The 20,790-nt window shown below is 40.3% G+C and overlaps 1 protein-coding gene across 2 annotated transcripts in view; it reads left to right on the top strand.

Moving 5' to 3' along the window:
• LOC145351154 (nuclear receptor-binding protein-like) overlaps positions 1 to 20,790 on the top strand; it is a 95,407-nt gene that overhangs the window by 17,436 nt on the left and 57,181 nt on the right. For both annotated transcript variants that reach the window (XM_080200829.1, XM_080200828.1), the window contains exons 2-6: positions 12,396 to 12,518; positions 13,539 to 13,640; positions 14,079 to 14,168; positions 15,369 to 15,409; positions 20,583 to 20,677. In XM_080200829.1, coding sequence (XP_080056955.1) covers positions 12,396 to 12,518; positions 13,539 to 13,640; positions 14,079 to 14,168; positions 15,369 to 15,409; positions 20,583 to 20,677 — 451 coding nt within the window. The remainder of the gene's footprint in view (positions 1 to 12,395; positions 12,519 to 13,538; positions 13,641 to 14,078; positions 14,169 to 15,368; positions 15,410 to 20,582; positions 20,678 to 20,790) is intronic.

The raw sequence follows: 20,790 nt of genomic DNA, 5'->3' as shown, positions 1-20,790 counted from the left end.
TTTAGGGAAGAAATTCCATACTATGACTCCATTACTTTGAAGTAATGGCAAAATGTCCTGGTCTGTTAATTGTGAGATTTGGAGGGGATTTTGGAAATGATGGCATTCCCAAAAAACTGCTGATGCTGTTCTTCTAAGTTAGTGGTTGAGATATGGTTTTGGGTGCTGCAAGTTGTGACATTACATCTTGTAGATCGAATACACTGGCTATAATCAGATACTGGAAGGTGGGGATTTTTTTGTGCCAATTAAATGGACTGCTTTATCCTGTGCAGTATTGATCTTTGAATGTTGTAACTGTGCTTGTCCAGGAAAGTGGAGTATTTTCCAGTGCTTGCAAATTGTGAAAAGGTTTCATTTGTGGGAGAATAAGAACATAAGAACTCGGAGTAGGCCGTCTGGCCCCTCAAGCCTGCTCTGCCATTCAATAAGATCATGATTAATCTTTTTGTGTACTCGGCTCCACCTACTGCCTGCTCACCATAACTCTTAATTCCTTTACTGTTCAAAAATTTATCTATCTTTGCCTTAAAAACATTCAACACGATAACCTCAACTGCTTCACTAGACAGGGAATTCCTCAGATTCACAATTATTTGAAGAAGTTCCTCCTCAACTCAGATTTAAATCTGCTTTCTCTTATTTTGAGGCCATGCTCCCTAGTTCTAGTTTCACCCACCAAAGAAAACAATCTTCCTACCTCTATTTTATCTGTGCTTTCAAAATTTTAATTGTTTCTATAAGATCCCCACACATTCTTCTAAACTCCAACGAATATAGTCTCAGTCTACTCAGTCTCTTCTCGTTAGGCAACCCCCTTGACTCTGGAATCAACCCACTGAATCTCCTCTGCGCCCTCTCCAGTGCCAGTATATCCTTTCGCAAGTAAGGAGACTGAACTGTACATAGTGCTCCAGGTGTGACCTCGCCAGCACCTTGTATAGCTGCAGCATAACTCGTTTTTAAACGCCATCCCTCTATCAATGAAAGACAAAATTCCATTTGCCTTCTTAATTACCTGCTACACCTGCAAATCAACATTTTGCGATTCTTGCACAAGGATGTCCAGGTGTCTCTGCACAACAACATGCAGCAATTTTTACCATTTAAATAATCCATTTTGCTGTTATTTCTGCCCTGCGTCTAACCTGCTCTTATAACCATGTCATTCACGCAACTGATCCAGTTGAGTTTCTGGTTAATGGTGACTACCGGAGTGTTGATGGAGAACGTTTAGAATGGTGATGCAGTTAAATATCCAGAGGAGTTGGATGGGTTCACTTGTGGATAATTCTTGTACAGCATGGATTGATCAGTTCAACCTTGTATGCAGGAATGAGAATAGAGTCATGGAAATAAAAAATTAATCCACTGCAGTCATGAGTGAAGAACCCCAATTATGCAGTGGAGCCCAGGATGTTATCTTGAAACTACTGTACAAATCTCCTGGTGTCAGCCAAGATTCAGTGGTAGGACTCAGCCGAATCACATTGTTGTGAGTTCAAGTCTCACACCAGGACTTAATACAGTGGTTAACACTGCTGCCTCACAGCACCAGAGACCCAAGTTCGGTTCCTGCTCTGGGTCACTGTCTGTGGACTCTGCATATTCTCCCCATCTGTGTGGATTTCCTCCCTCAGTCAGTGATGTGCTGGTTAGGTGCATTGACCATTCTAAATTCTCCATCTGTTACCTGAACAGGCACCGGAATGTGGCGACTAGGGGATTTTCACAGTGCATTCATTGCAGTGTTAATGTAAACTTGCTTGTGCCATAATAAATAAACTTTAAAACATAGGACTTGAGCACAAAAATTGTGGCTGTACTGAGGAGTGCTGCTTTGCAATCTTTCAGATAATGTATTGATCCAAGGTTTCTGCTTCAAGTTAACAAAAAATATGCTGTGGAACTATTTTGAAGAGCAAACGACCAATGAATATCGTAAACACAGATTATCCAATTGTTATCAAATTGCTGTTTGTTGGAGCTTGCTTGTGTGCAATTGGCTGTTACAGTGACTGTTTCAAAGTATTTAATTGACTAAGATACTTGGGTAAGCCTGTGGCCTTAAAGGATGCTATATCAATTAATATTTATTTCCCCTTATTGTGGAAAGCATATCCTGGCAGTTTTCCATATTGCCAGGTAAGTGCTAGTTTTGTTATTCGGTTTGAGGTGCCTTCTACACTTAGCAGTCCTTCAGAGTCGAGGATGACTTAATTCCACTCTGGAGAGGTGCATTCTGTGGTGGCTGAATAGTCCGATCCTGGAGCCACAGACTCTGCCACAGGTTTGGCAGCTGATGTTTGATGAGGTGAGTGGATGGGATGCTCTGGATTCTGTGCTCACTTTCCACTGTTGCACTTGGCCTCCATGTGCTTCACGCAGTGATACTCAAGATGATTGGCACTTTCGTGGATGCTTCTTCTCCAGTTTGTGCAGTGGAAGGCAAGTGATTCCCATGTGTCGATGGGGATGTTGCATTTATTTAGTTATGCTTTCAAAGTGTCCTTGTAGCATTTCCTCTGACCTCCTAGTGACCGCTTGCCATTGCAAAGCTTGGGGAGAGAGCAATTTTTTCAGGAGTCTTGCGTCAGACATGCAGACAATGGTTGAGCGTGACAATGTCTGATACTGGGGATATTGGCCTAGGAGAGTTTGCTCCTGCCAGTGGATTTTGCGGAGGCAATGCTGGTGATGTACCTCCAGGGAGTTGGGGTATCTGCTGTACATTGTCCATGTTTCTGATGCATGCAGCAGGACTGGGATCACAGCTGCTCTGTAGACCGTGAGCTTGATGCTGGATTTGAGGTCTCTGAATTCAAACAGTCTGTTCCTCGGTTGTCCAAAAGCTGTACTGGTGCATTGAAGTTGATGTTGGATTTCGTTGTCTATATCTGCCTTGCCGCGATGAGGCCCCTGTGGTATGGGAAATGATCCACGTTGTCCAGGGCTCGCCATGGATCTTGATGGTTGATGGGAGGCAGTTTTGTGTAGCAGGTGTTGTAGCTCAGCCTCCAGAGTGTGCATGCATATTGTAGCTTGTGACAAAAATTGGGGTGGTCTTGGTTCTAGCCTGGAGGCCTATGGGAGCTTCAAATTGATACAGTGGATATTGCTGTGAGAAAAATGGAGAGGAGCGTCAGTGTGATGACACAGCCATGATTGACCTCAGTTTGCAGTTGTATTGGGTCTGTGGTGGTTCCGTTGGTGAGGATCATGACTTGCATGTCATCATGAAGCAGCAGAGAATCTCTGGCAGCCGAATTTGAGGAGAATGTTTCACAGTCCCATGTCATTGACAAGAATTGAAAGTTTTTGAGACAGCAAAGAAGGCCATGTACAGGGTTTGATGCTGCTCCCTGTACTTTGATTTGTTGTGCACTGAAGGTCATGTCCATTGTGCCTCTTGATGGGCAAAAGCCACACTAAGACCCTGGGAGGAGGTCCTGAACCAATGGGAAGAGGCAGTTGAGAAGAATTCTTGTGATGACCATTCCTGTGGCAGAATGGGGAAATTAAACCTGTTTTCTTTCTTGAAGATGGTCACAATTAAGGCGTCGGAGATCTCCAGGCATGTTCTCTTCCTTGCAGAAGGTGATGAGATTGTGGATTCTTGTCGAGATTGCCTCTGCCGTGTTTCTAATACTTCAGCGGTAATTCCATCTGCTCCAGAGGCCTTGTTGTTTTTCAGCTCTCAGATGGCTATTTCAATTTCATAGCATGCTGAGATTGTACTGAGGTTGTGGCAGGGTAGCGTGTTGAGGGCACTTGTGTCAAAGGCTGCATCATGGTTGAGGGGGTCCTCTAAGTGTTCTCCAGCGGATGTTGCCTGCCCTTGAGCATCTCCGCATTTCTGGCTCTGAGTGGGGTGAGTCCCTGTACTCGGACCATGGTTTTAATTGTGCGGAAGATGCTACACCAGTCATAGTTGCTGAGTCTCCTGTGCTCTTTCCACCATTATATGTTCTTTAGGTCGTGGGTCGTCATTGCACCTTGGCTTTTAGCTAGCTGAAGGCTTGTTTTCTTTCACTAGTTTTGGTGGAGCTGCCAGTTCAGGAACACCTTGTGTTCTTGTCAGACCAGTCTTGATGTTTTCTGCTTGAGAGCCTGAGCGCCTCCTGACTATGGTGGCTTTTAAGGCTTGTGGGCACTTTGCAGCTCTAGCTCGTTAGTCAACCCTAGGTTAGTTGTGAGGCAATGACTGAGTACTTCTCGGGATCTTTAAGTCCAGCGATATTCTGTTTCCTGCAGCAGTTTTTCTGCCTCAGCCGTTGTGGGGCCAGGGTAATGGAGGTGATAGTGGATGAGTTGGAGTGAGTTAGTGACTTTTGGAGTACCAGACTTCAGCACTACAACAATGCTTTCCTTTGCTATGTCCAGGAACTTGAGTTATTTCTCAAAATATTAAGCACAAGTGCATGTATCTGCTACTTTTTCCAATGCTTGAATGAAATCTGTTTGTGTTTGTTCATAAGCAGAACATTTGATGGACAACTAGATTCATTGGAATGTGCATACCCATAATTAATTTGGAGTGCATTTCAGCATAACTAATTTATGGGAAAGAGGGCTTGCTGGGGGCAGACATCAACTTGGTTTACACAATGAACATATCTTAGATAACTGGTTGTATGTACTTTCTTTCGTAGCAACATAGGAGCTATCAATGTAATCGGTTTGAACAATTGTGTCCATGTATATTGAACACCTTTTTCCAAACCATTACAATTTATATAAACAGAATAAGGTTGCTTATATAAAAGCAAATATTGTGGATGCTGGAGATTTGGTTGCTTATATAACCTGAGTAAATTCATGGGCATCTATTAGGTCAGTGTTTCCAGCTTGTCAGATATTGTTGCAGTTTTTTCTCATGCTCACAAATCAGTCTTCTGTTTGGCTCAAGATTTTTCTGCAATAGGATAGCAGTATCAAATGGAACATGTGTCTATTCATTAGTTGTATGTGTCTTTTTAATGGCAGATGCTGCACAAAATGATTTGCTTCCCATAGAAGTGGCCTATGCCAAAAAAAGGTTGTTGATTTTCATTAATTTTCCTTTTTTTTTGTTGTTTTCCAGTCCCCCATCCCTGTAGAAAAATTGTTTTCATATAATTAATTGCTGGTATATTGTCTATGTTGTGAGAGTATCCTTTCACTTCATCACCTAGGTTGAGGGCCTGCTGTATGGAAAAACTGGCATTTATCTAACAATATAAAATCATTTGCAAAGTAGCCCTTTGGCCTGTCATGTCTTTACTGGCGATCAAGCACCAGTCTATTCGAATCCCATTTTCTAATACTTGGCCCATAACCTTGTATGCTGCAGCATTTCAAGTGCTCATCTAAATGCATCTTCCAATGTTGAGGGGTCCCTTCTCTACCATTCCTACAGGCAGTGTTTCAGATTCCCACCACCCACTGGATGAAAATATTCTTCCTTGCGTTTCCTATAAACCTCCTGTCTCTTGGTTATTGACCCCCTTGCTAAGGAGAACAGCTTTTTGCCATCCACCCTAACTATGTCCTTGATCATTTATAGCCCTGAATCCGGTCCCCCCTCAGCCTTTGCTGCTCCAAGTGAAACAACTTTGGTTTCTTTTGATAGCTGAAATGTTCTAGCCCTGGTAATATCCTGGTGAATCTCCTCTGCACCTTTTCTAGTGCAATCACTTCCTAAGTGTGGTGACCAGAACTGCGCAATACTCCAGCTGTGACCTAACCAGCATTTTATACTGTTGTAACTTCCGTACTCTCATATTCAAGGCCTCAATTAATAAAGGCAAGTATCCCATTCGCTGCCTTAACCACCTTATCTACCTGCCCTGCTGTCTTCAGAGATTTATGGACATGTGTGCCAAGGCCCCACTGATCCTTTTACTTTCTAGGGTTTGACCATTCCTTATATATTCTCTTGCCTTATTAGTTCTCCCAAAATGCATAACCTCACATTTTTCAAGGTTTGCCACTTTGTGTTCTATGAGTTCACACAAATTACTTGACAATGTAACCACTATCATGTTGGTAATAAGTATCATTTGCAAAAAAACAAACTCCTACAAACTGTAGTGAAAGAAATTATCAGTTAATCTGTTTTTGGTAATTGTTGAGAAAAGAATATTGGTTAGGACATTGGGAGCACTCCTCACTAGTGCCACAATATCTTTTAAAGTCTTTGGGGATCTGGCACCTGTGTACTGCAGTGGAGAATTTGCTGTCAGCTTCTCAATTGTGACATAAACTCAACCTTTTAAGTCAATATTGTTTGGGTCGAGCTGACGCTTGGTTCAAATCAGAAGTGCCTGTTTTTAGTTTTAAAATAAATACTCTATGGTTGTCACTAGCCTTATTGGCATCATAGGAGATAAATCACAATTAAACCAACAGATTCAACGTTGCACCAATCACCTTTTATGATTCACTGTATCATTTCAGTGTAACTCTTCATCCAGTCCCTACTTGCATGTTTTTAAAGTCCTGAATGTTTTCTTTCAATTTGGCCAAACTGGTTTAGTGTCTGCTCAATGGGCTTTTACATTTGTGGAAGTTAACAGTTTAAATATCACAGTATAGATTTCTCAAATTTTCTTAATCCACAAAGAAAAAAGTCATAGAGGCCATTTGGCCTATTGAATTCATGTTGACATTCTGTAAAGCAATTTAATTAGTCCCATTTTGCTGTTCAATCCCATAAACTTACCGTTTATTTCCCTCAAATTTATTTTTTAAAATCATTGTTCCTCTTCTATCACCCTCGGAGCAGCAAATTCCAAGTCACTCTCACACGCTGTCTCAAGGTTTTCCTTTAATTTCCCTGCATCTGTTGCCCTATAACTAAAATCTATCTCCCCTATCCTCTCCAGGTTGGCATGGTGGCACACTGGCTAGTACTGCTGCCTCTCAATGCCAGGGACCCAGGTTTGATTCCTGGCTTGGGTCACTGTCTGTGAAGGGCCTGCATATTCTCCCTGTGTCTGTGTGGATTTCCTCCAGGTGCTCTGTTTCCTCCACAGTCGGAAAGATGTGCCAGTTAGGTACATTAGCCATGCTAAAATCTCCCTCAGTGTACCCAAACAGGCGCTCGAGTGTGGCAACTAGAGGATTTTAACACTAACTTAACTGCATTGTCAATGTAAGCCTACTTCTGACGCTAGTAAATTAACTTGGGGGAAAGAATTTAAACCTAGCCCTGGTGCCTTCATTTAATGGGAGCAGATTTTCTTTGTCTACTTTATCTAAACCTAACATAATCTTGCACACCTCCAAGAAATTCTCCTCTCAATCTTCTTGCTTCAAGGAGAATAAACCCAGCTTTTCCAAACTTTGTAGCTAAAATTCCTCATCTGTTTGGTAAATCTCCTCTTGCCCTCTAAAAGAGCCTCGCGTGCTTTCTAAAGTGCCGTGACCAGAACTGAATGCAATTTTGTAGTTGTAGCCTAATCGGAGCTGGAGCTTTTTAAAGGCTGAACATTACTTTCCTGCTTTTGTACTCGTAGTCTGATTTATGAAGCCCAAATTCCCTATATTTTAACTATTTATCTTGCCATCTTCAAAGATCTATGCACATGAATCCTTATTCACACTGTATCTGCATATTCTTTAGACCTATGTCATTTAGTCTGTTTAAATCTGTTCTTATCAATTGCGCATCACTTCAGACTTAACTATTAAATTCTGTCTACCACTTCTGTCAACCTATATATATTCTTTTGCATTCAATTGATATCATCCTTGCTGCCTGTCACACTTTCAAATTGGGTATCCTTAGCAAATTCTTAAATTTTACTCTATTCCAGTAAGCAAATCATGTATATATTTTATGACTTGCTGTTTTACCTCAAACAAATTTTTTAAATCCAAGCTGACACTGATTCATGAGCCTCAAAATATCAAATAAAAAGGTTAAAAACTTGTCAAGCCCATTTTTTATCTTTATAGACAGTTTATTGTTCCCATTTCACCAACCTTCTCTGTTTCATCAAGAAATTCAATGAGATTTGTAAATGCAGTCTACCATTTGCAAATCCATTCTAGCTTAATTCATGAAAATCTCTTACAATTAGATTGAACTTAGATTTATTTTGCAGCCCGAAAATATCCCACTTTCCTTCAAAAGAATAGTCAGAGAATGGAAGCAAAGCTGCAGGAAATGTTGAGAGCAGTGTCCCAAAATCTGATCAAAGCACTATGTTTTAAACAGCTAAAGGGAAATGGAAGAATTTAGGGAGAATCTTCTTGAGTGTAAGGCTGAAAGCATGGCTGCCAATAGAGAAAAGAGAAAGTTGGGTGAACATCCAGAATGAAAATGGAGAATTTAGGGCAGGGTTGTAGAGGGTGTTGAAGATGAGGGATGAGCCCATAAAGAGACTTGAACACGAGGACAAGAATTTTAAATTGAGATGCAGAAGGTCAGAGAACTGATGTAGGTCTGCATACACAGCAAGAGGTGAAGGTTGGATCAGCTGATGTTTGTACTGCTTGCATGACGGGAGGCTGGCTATTGAAACACTGAACAGGAAGTGACGCAGGCATTGTGAGGGTTTCAGCAATATGCGGGCTGAGGTAGGGATGAACGCAGTCAGATTTTGTTTTGCTGGAGAGAATAGGTTCTAAGCCAGTGAACATGTCTTTCAGCACGAGACAGTAATGAGGAGTCATTGTCAAGGGAGGGAATCATTATCAAGGGAAGAGAGTTGGTAGTGAGGAAAAATGCAGTTTGTCCAAAACTGGATGTTAGATAAATAGTTGTCAGGACAGCTTAACTATTATCTATTTCAACATAAACCTTATTCACAACAAAATGTTTTCAGTAGAATTGACTGCTCCTGCATTGTATTAATGAGATGAGCTTACTGATGCAAAATGATGCTTGTATTCTTTGCCTACTGACTAAGCACTTGTAGCTCATAAAATATTCATTCCAATTTAGTTACATAAAGTATTCTCATAGTAATATTTGGTGCAAGACTTACAAGCCCGAAACTCCCCGAAGTAACCTTTTGTCTAGTTCCCTGTAGCCACTGTAATGCAGTTTTGTGCAAATATTTAAGCTTTATATTTGTAACCATCTAACCTTTACATCATTGAAAATATTCCCACAGAATTCTGAAATACAAATGCTTTTGCACTGTTTGGTGTGGAACTGTGTACAGCAACATTTGAAAATCCGTGTTGCAGGATGCAGATGAGGTGAATTGGCAGTAGGAAAGAGAAAATTGCTGCATAAGATTCCTTAACCATTTAACAGCTTACATAATTAATGAAGGAAATAACCATTAAGTATTCATGTACATTTGATTAATATTGTACATAGAATTGGATATGCATTTCTGATTGACTTTTGCATTTGGCTCTTTGTTTTACCTGTTAAAACTGCAGTAATGCAACCTGGTCATTTTTGTGTGTGGCTAATTTTCTTTAAAGGCAGCTTATTATTGCCACTCATTAAACTTGTCTTTGTGATTACTCTGGGATCACTCATTCTCCTCTCCCTCCACATACAAGCTGATGAATCAGACATTCCAGCCAAGACCTATCCCAGTAGAACATGGAAAGCTGTGTATTTCATCTGAGACTTTTTCCCAGCAAGACCATTTGATCTGCGGCTGTGGTTGTCATTGGGGTAAAGATAGTTTAAACTGTGAAATGGTCCAGTTAATGATAAGGGAAATATGGCAAAGTGAAAGGTGATGACCCCTGTGGTTGGAAAAGTTCTAACATATTTAAGTTCCTGAGGATTGCTTTTTTTGCTATTCATGCATTTTGAACTTGAGCCAAATAAATTATTGATCCATATGCAGAAGTGCAACTGAGATGAAGTTGAAATAATTTTACTTTTAATAAAAATAGAAAATGCTTCAAGTACACAGCAGATCCTTATCCACATTCCGAAATTCTACAGACCCTTTGTCAGGGTTGGTTTCTCCAAAAATATCAGTGTATCTTTTGCGTACCAATAAAGCTGCCCAGTTCAAACACTTGCTGTTGATATTACAAATGTTTATCCATCATATTTCCAGTATTTGGAGTTTTCTCTCGATTAGTAATATTGCAATTGCTTTCTAATTTTCTCACGTTAGCTAAAGGATGAAACCTATTTTAAGTAAACAAATTCATGTTTTGATCATGGTGCGGAGTATAACTGGTGAGGCCGCAGCTGGAGTACTGTGTGCAGTTTTGGGCGCCGTACTTACGCAAGGATATTTTAGCCTTGGAGGGAGTGCAGAGGAGGTTTACTAGGCTGATGCCGGAGTTGAGGGGGCTGAGCTATGAGGAGAGGCTGAATAAACTAGGCTTGTACTCGTTACAGTTTAGAAGAATGAGCGGAGATCTCATTGAGACGTATAAGATGATGAATGGGATGGATAGGATAGACGTGGAGAGACTCTTCCCGCTCAGAAAGGACAGTAGGACGAGGGGGCACAGCCTCAAGATAAAGGGGGGGGGGCGGTTTAGAACGGAGTTGAGGAAGAACTTCTTCACTCAAAGGGTGGTGAATCTCTGGAATTCTCTGCCCGTTGAAGTGGTGGAGGCTACCTCGCTAAATATTTTTAAGACGCGGGTTGATGGGTTTTTGATAAGAGAGGGGATTAAGGGTTATGGGGAGAGGGCGGGAATGTGGAACTGAGCCACGACAGATCAGCCATGATCTTATTGAATGGCGGGGCAGGCTCGAAGAGCTAGATGCCTACTCCTGCTCCTATTTCTTATGATCTTAAAACAGTAGATGATGAAATTGAGTTGTTTGGATAAGACCGATAAAACTGCTTCATACCTATTTTTCTCTTTTTTCCAGTCTTAAACATAGCTATCACATTCCAATTAGATCAGTTCTTACGAAAGATTGAGGATAACACATAAATCAAATATGAAGCAACACAATGCAGATTTCCAGAACCTTCAATTATTTTATTTTAATTTTCAGCCTTACTTAACTTTTCTTCCATTAGGAGGGCAGAATTCAATGCTGTATATACTATTACAATCCCTATAGAGACTGACAACTTTTAAAATGACCCTTCAGTCGCTGACTGAAAGAATAATACAAAATTTTGTGTTTTAAGACTTCTACAATAACACAACTCAAAGCATGGTTGACAAACTATCTTTGTACACAGCTTGCAGCTTTAACCACAGATAAAACTTTTCTTTTACTTTCAGTGCAATGAAGAAAACTCACTTCACAGTACATATTACATTGTCCTCTTAAGCAGACATTTGATTCTCCCAGAATTAGTACAAAATGATTTTCAGCTCCAGCAGGCTCTCTTCAGTTCCTTTTTTCACCTATAAACTTTTAACTCCAGAACTGTTTTTCATGGTGCAAGTTTTCCTGGCAACGTCTCACTCTTGGTAAAATAAAGATAATCTTCCAGCCTCAGTTTAACTCCATGAATTTGGTCTTTCCAATCCACTCTGTGCATCCCTGGGCACTGAATCTGTGTCTTGCTACACTTCCTGGCAAACTAATTTGTCTGAGTTTTCAGGGATATCTTAACCTTTCACTTCTCAAAGCCCATCTCCATGGCAGAGAGAATCACAGGCTTTGTATTTAGGCCAAAATGTTGATCGATTATTATTGAGACTGAAACCTCTTAGCTAAAAAGTAAATGTATGTTTAAAGTACAACTGTTCATTACTTGACATTATCAAAACTTTTAGAAACTTTGGATATCTAGCCTATCCACAGTTAGCACACAGACTGCTGCCATAGTCTCCAAGTGTAACCAGCTTGCACGTTTCATAGTAAAACAACGTGGGCCCCTTTAATCAAACCATCAAGACTTGCCGTCAGCTTCAGAATAGGTCACATAGCCCTCTTCATCTTTTAAGATACAGTTCCAAAACAACCTCAATTGTAACCATACAAAAGAAAATTCCATTGATTTATTTTGGAAATGTTATATAGTTTTTTTAAATAGTAAGCTGAGGTGGAAAAACCCCTTACTCAGTCATCACTGTTTCACCAATTTGTGCTAAATCCTGAGATTATTGGCTGAAAGAAAAAGAAGGGGGGAAAGAATGTTGAGCAAAAATGTACAAAGTCACTCTCCCATAACTGAATATTGAACTGTTGGAACAAATTCAAAAGAAAAATATGCTCTATGCCACTACTTTGCAAAATGTTGTAAAAATGTTTAATTTCAAATTATTACTCCACAGCGTTACTTTAGCAAATCTGGCACTCATTTTCAATCACATTTTTGGTTTGAAACCACACCTAAAGGACAGTAAAAACAAGATCCTCAAAACTTATTGTACCTTGACAAATTCTTGACTTTGAGCTTGACAGTTTTTTTAACCAACAGAGTGAAGTGTAATGCCAAAATTATAAAGTTGTTTGTAATAAGTTACAGTTGTTTTAATGAAGAATCACCTTTTCTTATTTGTAGGTGAATCAACGGAATGTTCCAGGAATTGACAGCGCATACTTGGCAATGGACACAGAGGAGGGCGTGGAAGTTGTGTGGAATGAAGTCCAGTTCTCAGAACGAAAAAACTTTAAACTACAAGAGGTGGAAATAAAACTAAATTATTTTGATAAGAGCTGCTAATGGCCATTCGCCTTATTTTATTCACTCTTTTGCTGTTGTTGCTTGTAGCTACTTCTACGTGGAGATGTGCTGTCGTGTATATCGCACTCATCTGTCTTGTGCCATCATTGCACATCCACGGTAGCTTGTCTGCAACCACTCTGTAATGCCTGTTTTCCAACCATGCCTAGATCTTATTGCTGCACTCCACTTTGAACCCAGAAAAGATCTTTGTAGCATTCAACTCTGATCAAATGGCCACTGATGCTAATTTCTGAAATCTGGGTGTCACTTGAGTTCTTTCTGTTCTTGAAATTTTCTTTGATTTGTCTTTTGGCCTGTATATGGCATTTTTAGCATCCACATTTTAAAGGCTTCTTTTTCTCCAACAGATCTTTATTTGCTGCAGTGGTTTCAGTGGTAAACAGGAAAGTGGACAGAATATAGCACCTTTTGAGTTTTCCCTTGTTACAAGCTCGTGTATTTGTTGTTCAAACATTCTTTATCTTCACAAAAATTACTTGTTGCTATCTCTACACTTCTAATTTCAGCATTATGCCGACCATAATCTGTTATCATTTGTCCCAAATAACTTATCTACTTGTTCCAGTATGACACTACCCATTTCAATCTTCACTCCAGTTTTTTCTAATGTATTCCTCCTGACTATTATTGGTTTTGTCTTTTTAGTGTTTGTACTCAGTCCAAAACTTATGGAATTTACTTAATCTGTGATACATGCAGAACCTTTTCTGACTCTGCAAGTTCTTCACTTTGGTATTAACATTTTCAAAATGTGTTCATTAAATATGGTGAAATGAGTTTAAAAATTATTAATCTTAATATAGTTAAGTCCTGAAATTTAGTACTTCCAAATGGGATATCCAAACAGAATTTGGGCAACTAGACTCTTCCTTCCTCTTTTCAATTGTACAAATGTGACAAAGCAAGGAAGGAACTAAATTGGTTACCTGTTTCTGATCAGTATACTTTTGTTCTTAGGATAAGGTTAAAGCTGTCTTCGACAATCTCATCCAGCTGGAGCACCTGAACATTGTGAAATTTCACAAGTACTGGGCAGATGTGAAAGAAAATAAAGCTAGGGTAAGCTGTCTTTGTCCTGCTTAGTGTTGCTAGCTGATTTACCTAGATGCCATGTTTATGCTATTGAACTTGAAATTTAAAAATTGGAACCTTATTTTGCTTATGACTGGATAACCTATGGTTTTTAAATTTCCAATTTGCTTATCTGACATGCAGAAATTGACCAGTACTTCCTGTGATAAATGTTGAACAGTTTCAAATTTGATATTTTGTGCTTCATATTGAAAAGCTATTTAAAAATACTAAAGGAAAGATATTTGGAGAAATTTAACCTAGTTTACTCTGAATATTCTGCAGAGAAGAACTGTTTTATTATATTTCAAATTGAGGGGGAAAGATAAAGGGAGGAAGGGCACATGATCTATTCTGAAAGCATGTTTGCTCAATTTATTTGGAGTTGCTGAATGGGTTATTGATGTGATGTTTATGTTCCTGCAGGTTATATTTATAACAGAATACATGTCATCAGGAAGTTTAAAACAGTTTTTGAAGAAAACTAAGAAGAACCACAAAACTATGAACGAAAAGGTAGATTGTGGAATACTGTTTACAAAAAACTATATTTGAAATATTTTGCTTCGCAATGAGTACGCACAAGCTGCTGCTGAAAGACTCCGTGCTGTTTTTGGCTATCAGGATAGCATGCAGAAGTGGATGTCTGAAGCTCCCTCATTGGTGCATGCTTGACGGCCACAGGCTACAAGGCAGAAAATGTGCATCTCTCCACTTTCTTTCTTGATATCAGTACACTGATATTCAGTTTGAAAGCATTTTGAAGGTGGTATTGCAATCTTAACCACAGCATTTTGGGTTACCTTTACTTTTCCAATGTAGGCACACCAGAAAGTAAGATGCAAGAATAGAGAAGGCAAATACTCCAGATAATAAATTTTAATCTAGCAGATGGAGCTCTAGGTTTTTTTCCCATAATGTAAATCTGTGTGGGCATACCATTAGCTTTGCCAAACAACTGACCATGTGCAGTCAAGGGCATCAGCACTCCAGTGGCATTAGACAAGTGTGCACAACTGGGTATCTACCCAGAATTGGGGTTGGAACTCTGTTCATGAGCACTGTGAACCTTGTATCCAAAACCACAAATCAGATGCACGAACACTACTGCTAAGCCAAAGTTCCTTCCTCTTGTAGTGTATTGCCTGCAGCCATTATGAAAGTTGGAAATTAGTGAACTTGTTATGGATGCGAAGCATGGAGAAATGAAGACATATTAGGATTTTTTAATGCCTGATAGATTGAGCATTAATCCAGCACAATTGAATAGGCATATTTAAATAATTCCCTCTACCCCATTCCTGTTAGCTTCTGGCTGGTTAGTGCAATTAGTTTTAGCAAACCACTGAGAAAGCAAAGGTTGTGCATCAGATCCCTGACAGGCCATTTGCAGTAAGAGAATCTCTCTTCAAAAATGTTTGTCCTGTCTTTCTATTACATTGTGAAGCAAAATTGATTCTCGCTGGTTAACAGACCAGATATATTAAAAATAATTGTAAATAGACATCAGCATCAAGGTGGATGAGTAAACGGAAGTGTCAACTTGCTGCATCTGGAACTAACCGTCCAGTGTTTAGATAAGTTAGAAAGCATAGCACTGTCAGGTATTAGTTCAATGATATAGGATTGCTTTGACTGTAAATACAAACCAATTTAATTAAACTGGACTTCTTATAACAAAAAACAGTATTTTACAGTAACTTTGTTTATTTCTAGGCTTGGAAGAGATGGTGCACCCAGATTTTGTCTGCCTTGAGGTAAGAAGCCACTGACCTGTAATGAATCTCAATTCTGGTGGTGCGTACACTTTTAACATCCCCTTCCTTTACTTTTGGGATTTTCTGGCCTCATGCACCCCAAGACAATGGACCACTACATGGTCACCTAATCTCTGTTCTGCCTGCTATAATTGGTACAGTGGGTGGGATGGGAAAATTCCACCCATTGTCTCTTGCTTGGCTATGGCTCCACAGATGTCTTTTAATGTTATTCAGTTGCATGAACCTAAGTGAGTCTCAGTAGTGTATTGACAGCCATCATACTCCAGTCCATTTCTAACCTTTGTTCACCAGTTCTTTTAAGCAGCGACTTTTTCCCTAATTGCACTGCAGCAAAATTAATTTCTGGTCAATGGCCTCCATAATTCAGTGGCCCAGCTCACCAATATCTTGGGTTTGCCTTTCACAAGAGTGTTAACTGGCCTAGTCATGTAAATATTGTAACTTGGAAACCAGCCTTAACCCCTTCACCTCAAACTTTTTGTAAAATTACCTGTCTTTCTGCTGAACAGCCTGCTGTATATTTTCAGCACTGTTTCATTGCATACTTCCAGTTTTCATGGTTTTCCATCTACCCGAGTGTTCATCAGGACCTTAGTTAGATTTGCAGAAGGTTTATCTTGAATAAACTGGAATGATACCTTCAATCTGTCTATCCTTTTGATTTTTGTTTTGACTGTCAGTGAGTTTTTATAGTGCTATGTAATCAGGACAGCAAACAACTGTTTTAAGCACTAGCAGTAATAATATTTAGCATTAGATGAAGCAAAATAACTTTCAGTTTTGAAATCTGCAACATTTTCTTTCCCGATTGTCTTCTATGTGCAAGCTGGAAAGATTGTCCATTCATTAGGACATCATCAGGGATGGGCAAAGTTCATTCAGCCCATTGAGCTTTTTCCCTGAGTATTTTAGTTAATGAACACCAGCTTTTCATTCTGCTAAAATTTTTTCAATGGGCTGTCCAGACTTGCTAATTTTCCATTTCACATATCCAAACTAATTTGGAGATTTTGGTAATAGAGTGCAGCTGAATAATTGAGTGCTGTAGCAATGTAACTTCTGTTCGATTCTTGAGACATGAAGAGCAAGGAGCTCTTAACAAGAGACTGTCTAACCTCCAGGAAGAGGTTAAATTAAGGAGAGTCCTAACTGTTAGTTTTCAGCATCTCCTTGCAGGAGGCAAATGTGAGTATTGATTGAGATCTGGGAGATGACAATATGCCTACCCTTTGGTTGAGCAGTTAAACTATATGATGGTAAGAAGTCTCACAACACCAGGTTAAAGTCCAACAGGTTTATTTGGTGGTACAAGCTTTCAGGGTGTTGCTCCTTCAGGTGAGTGAAAAGTTGTGTTCACAAACAGGGTATATATAGACATAGACTCAATTTATAAGATAATGGTTGGAATGCGAGTCTTTACTGGTACAGACCGTGTGAGCATAGAGACAGTTAAGCACAGGTTAAAGAGGTGTGAATTGACTCTAGCCAAATGATCTTAGGTTCGCGTCTCACTAATATCAAATAGCTGGAGACAATTCACACCTCTAACCTGTGCTTAACAGTGGTTAGCACTGCTGTCTCATGGGGATGGATGAATGAACATTGCTCGACAATCACCAGACAATCCTGTTGGCGAACACTTCAGTGCACGGGCATTCGGCCTCTGACCTTCAGGTAAGCATCCTCCAAGGCGGCCTTCACGACACACGACAGAGACTGATAGCCAAGTTCTGCACACATGAGGACGGTCTCAACAGGGATCTTGGGTTCATGTCGCACTACCTGTAACCCCCATGACATGCCTGGGTTTGCAAAACCTCACTTACTGTACTGTCTGGAGACAATACACATCTCTTTAACCTGTGCTCAATGCTCCTTCACTCACATTGTTAGCCACTTTAAGACTTGAATAGCAGGTTAGGTGTAAAGATTCGCATTCTAATCAGTAATCTGTAAACTGCCTGTGCTGTCATATGCATTGTCTGAGGCCAGAACTCTCCATTCACCTGACGAAGAGGGAAACCTCAAAAGCTTGTGAGTTTACTATCAAATAAATCGGTTGGACTTAAACCTGGTGTTGTCAGACTTCTTACTCTCATGGGGATGCCAAGGGACCTGGGCTCAATTCTGGCCTTGAGTGACACTGGAATTTGTACTTCTCTCTGTCTGTGTGGGTTCCCTCTGGTTGCTCCAGTTTCCTCCCACACTCCAAAGATGTGTGGGTTAGGTGGGTTGACCATAATAAATTGCCACTTAGTGTCAGCGGGATTAGCAGAGTAAATATGTAGGGTTTTGGGGATAGGGCCTGGTGGGATTGTTGTCAACGCAGGCTCGATAGGCCGAGTGTTCTCCTCTTGCGCTGTAGAAATTCTATGCTTCAAACCTTTGATGTGGCACCTTGTCAGATGTCTTCTGGAAATCAAAGTGCTGTACATGCATAGGTTCCCCTTTTATCCATGTTGCATGATACCTACTCAAAGAGCTCTGATAAATGAGTCAAATATGATTTCCCTTTCACAAAGCCATGTTGCTTTTGCCTGACTTTTGTTGAGATTTTCTAAATGTCCACTGTAACCTCCATAACAGATTCTAAAAGTTTCCCTATGACAGATGTTGTGCTTGCTAAGCTAAAGTAATTCCCTGTTTTCTGTCTCCTTCCTTTTCTTGAATAGAGAAATCACATTTGCTATCTTAAGTATGATGGGACTTCAGAATCTAGGGAATTTGAAAAATTAAAACCAATGTATGTACTATCTCAGCAACTACTACTTTTAAGACTCTAGATGAAGTCTGTCAGGAACTGACTGGAATGGTGGCACAATTGTTATCACTGCTGTCTCACAGCACCATGAATTCGGGTTCTTGGTTTGGGTCACTGTGCGGAGTTTGCATGTTCTCTTTCTCCTATGTGGATTTCGTCTGGGTGCTGCAGTTTTCTCCCACAGTCAGAAAGACATGCTGGTTAGATGCATGGGACATGCTAAATTTTCTGTGTACCTGAACAGGCAGCAGAGTGTGGCAACTAGGAAATTTTCATTTTCTCTTCATTGCAGTGTTAATGTAAGCCTACTTGTGACACTAATAGATAAGCTTTAAATGACATATTAGTTTTTAATTATAATAATTTTTAGTGCCATCAATTGTTTTAAGTTCCTCCCTCCCTTTCACCTCCTAATTCATAACTATTTCTGGGATGTTATTTGTATCCTCTACAGTGAAGACAGATTCAAAATATCTGTTCAGTTCATCTGCCATTTCCTTACTTTTCATTATTAATTCTCCATTCTTGCTCTCTAGATGATCAGTGTTCACTTTAATTGCTCTTTTTGGTCTTTTTATTTCCATGTCTGTACACAAAAGGTCATTATGCCACTGTTTAAAAAAGGTAGCAGAAGAAAGGCAGGGAATTATAGGCCGGTTAGTTTAAAATCTGTAGTTGGAAAAATGCTAGAATCCGTCATCAAAGAAGAAATAGCGAGGCACCTAGAAAAGAATGGTTTGATTGAGCAGACGCAGCATAGATTCGTTAAGAGGAAGTTGTGTTTGACGAATTTATTGGATTTCTATGAGGATGTGACTGCGGTAGACAGAGGGAAACCGGTGGATGTGGTGTTTTTAGATTTCCAAAAGGCATTTGATAAGGTGCCTCATAAAAGGTTGCTACAAAAGGTTAGGGTGCACGGAGTTAGGGGTAAGGTGTTAGTGTGGATAGAGGATTGGCTGTCTAATAGGAAGCAGAGAGTTAGTATCAATGGGTGCTATTCTGGTTGGCAGTTGGTGACTAGTGGAGTGCCACAGGGATCAGTGCTGGGGCCTCAACTATTCACCATTTATATAGATGATCTGGAGGAGGGGGCTGAGTGTAGGGTGACGAAATTTGCTGATGACACGAAGATGAGTGGAAAAGCAAATTGCATGGAGGGTGTGGAAAGTCTGCAGAGATCTGAGAGGCTGAGCGAGTGGGCGAGGACCTGGCTGATGGAGTATAATGTTAGCAAGTGTGAGGTTATTCACTTTGGCAGAAATAATAGTAGGCGGGATTATTATTTAAAAGGCGAAAAGCTGCAGCATGCTACGGTGCAGAGGGACCTGGGGGTCCTTGTGCATGAGTTGCAAAAACCCAGTCTGCAGGTGATCAAGAAGGTGAATGGAATGTTGGCCTTTATAGCGAGGGGGATAGAATATAAGAACATAAGAAATAGGAGCAGGAGTAGGCCATCTAGCCCTTCGAGCCTGCCCCGCCATTCAATAAGATCATGGCTGATCTGTCGTGGCTCAGTTCCACATTCCCGCCCTCTCCCCATAACCCTTAATCCCCTCTCTTATCAAAAACCCATCAACCCGCGTCTTAAAAATATTTAGCGAGGTAGCCTCCACCACTTCAACGGGCGGAGATAAAAGTAAAATATAAAAGTAGGGAGGTCTTGCTGCAACTGTACAGGGTACTGGTGAGGCCACAGCTGGAGTACTGTGTGCAGTTTTGGTTGCCGTGCTTGCGGAAGGACATATTGGCCTTGGAGGGAGTGCAGAGGAGGTTCACTAGACTGACACCGGAGATGAGGGGGTTGGACTATGAACAGACACTAAATAGACTAGGTCTGTACTCGTTGGAGTTTAGAAGGATTGCGGGGGGGGAGAGAATCTTATCAAGATGTACAAGATAATGAAGGGGATGGATAGGGTAGAGGCAGAGAGATTCTTCCCGCTTACAAAGGATAGCAGGACTAGAGGACACAGCCTAAAGATAAGGGGGGGTGCAGTTTAGATCAGAGTTGAGGAGGAACATCTTCATTCAAAGGGTGGTGAATCTCTGGAATTCTCTGCCCATTGAAGTGGTGGAGGCTACCTCGCTAAATATATTTAAGTCACGGGTGGATAGGTTTTTGATAGACACGGGAATTAAGAGTTATGGAGAGAAAGCGGGAAAGTGGAACTGATCTACTTCAGATCAGCCATAATCTTATTGAATGGCGGGGCAGGCTCGAAGGGCTAGATGGCCTACTCCTGCTCCTATTTCTTATGTCCTTATGTTCGTTTTGAAAGGTGCCGTTCTGTTAGGGAAAGAAAAGTTTAATTTGGTAAAGTTCTGTACATGTCCACATTACCTACCAAGTTGTTCAGTTTATTGACTTTTTTTTTGTTTTATCAGCTACCTCCACTCCTGTGATCCTCCCATCATCCATGGCAACCTGACTTGTGACACCATATTCATCCAGCATAATGGTCTTATTAAGATTGGGTCTGGTAAGTATCAAGAACTGTCCTCATTGAAATATGTTCAATTTATGTAGCAAAATAGAAAGTTGCTAAGAACCTGAATTTGATATGGTCCATATTGCTCGTTTTTTGTCTCAGGT

The sequence above is a fragment of the Carcharhinus amblyrhynchos genome, chromosome 12 (genome assembly GCF_965287045.1).
Source record: "Carcharhinus amblyrhynchos chromosome 12, sCarAmb.v2.hapA, whole genome shotgun sequence".
NCBI classification, from domain to species: Eukaryota; Metazoa; Chordata; class Chondrichthyes; order Carcharhiniformes; family Carcharhinidae; genus Carcharhinus; species Carcharhinus amblyrhynchos.
Note: the sequence above shows the minus strand (reverse complement) of the source record. Positions and strands in the feature narration are given on the sequence as shown.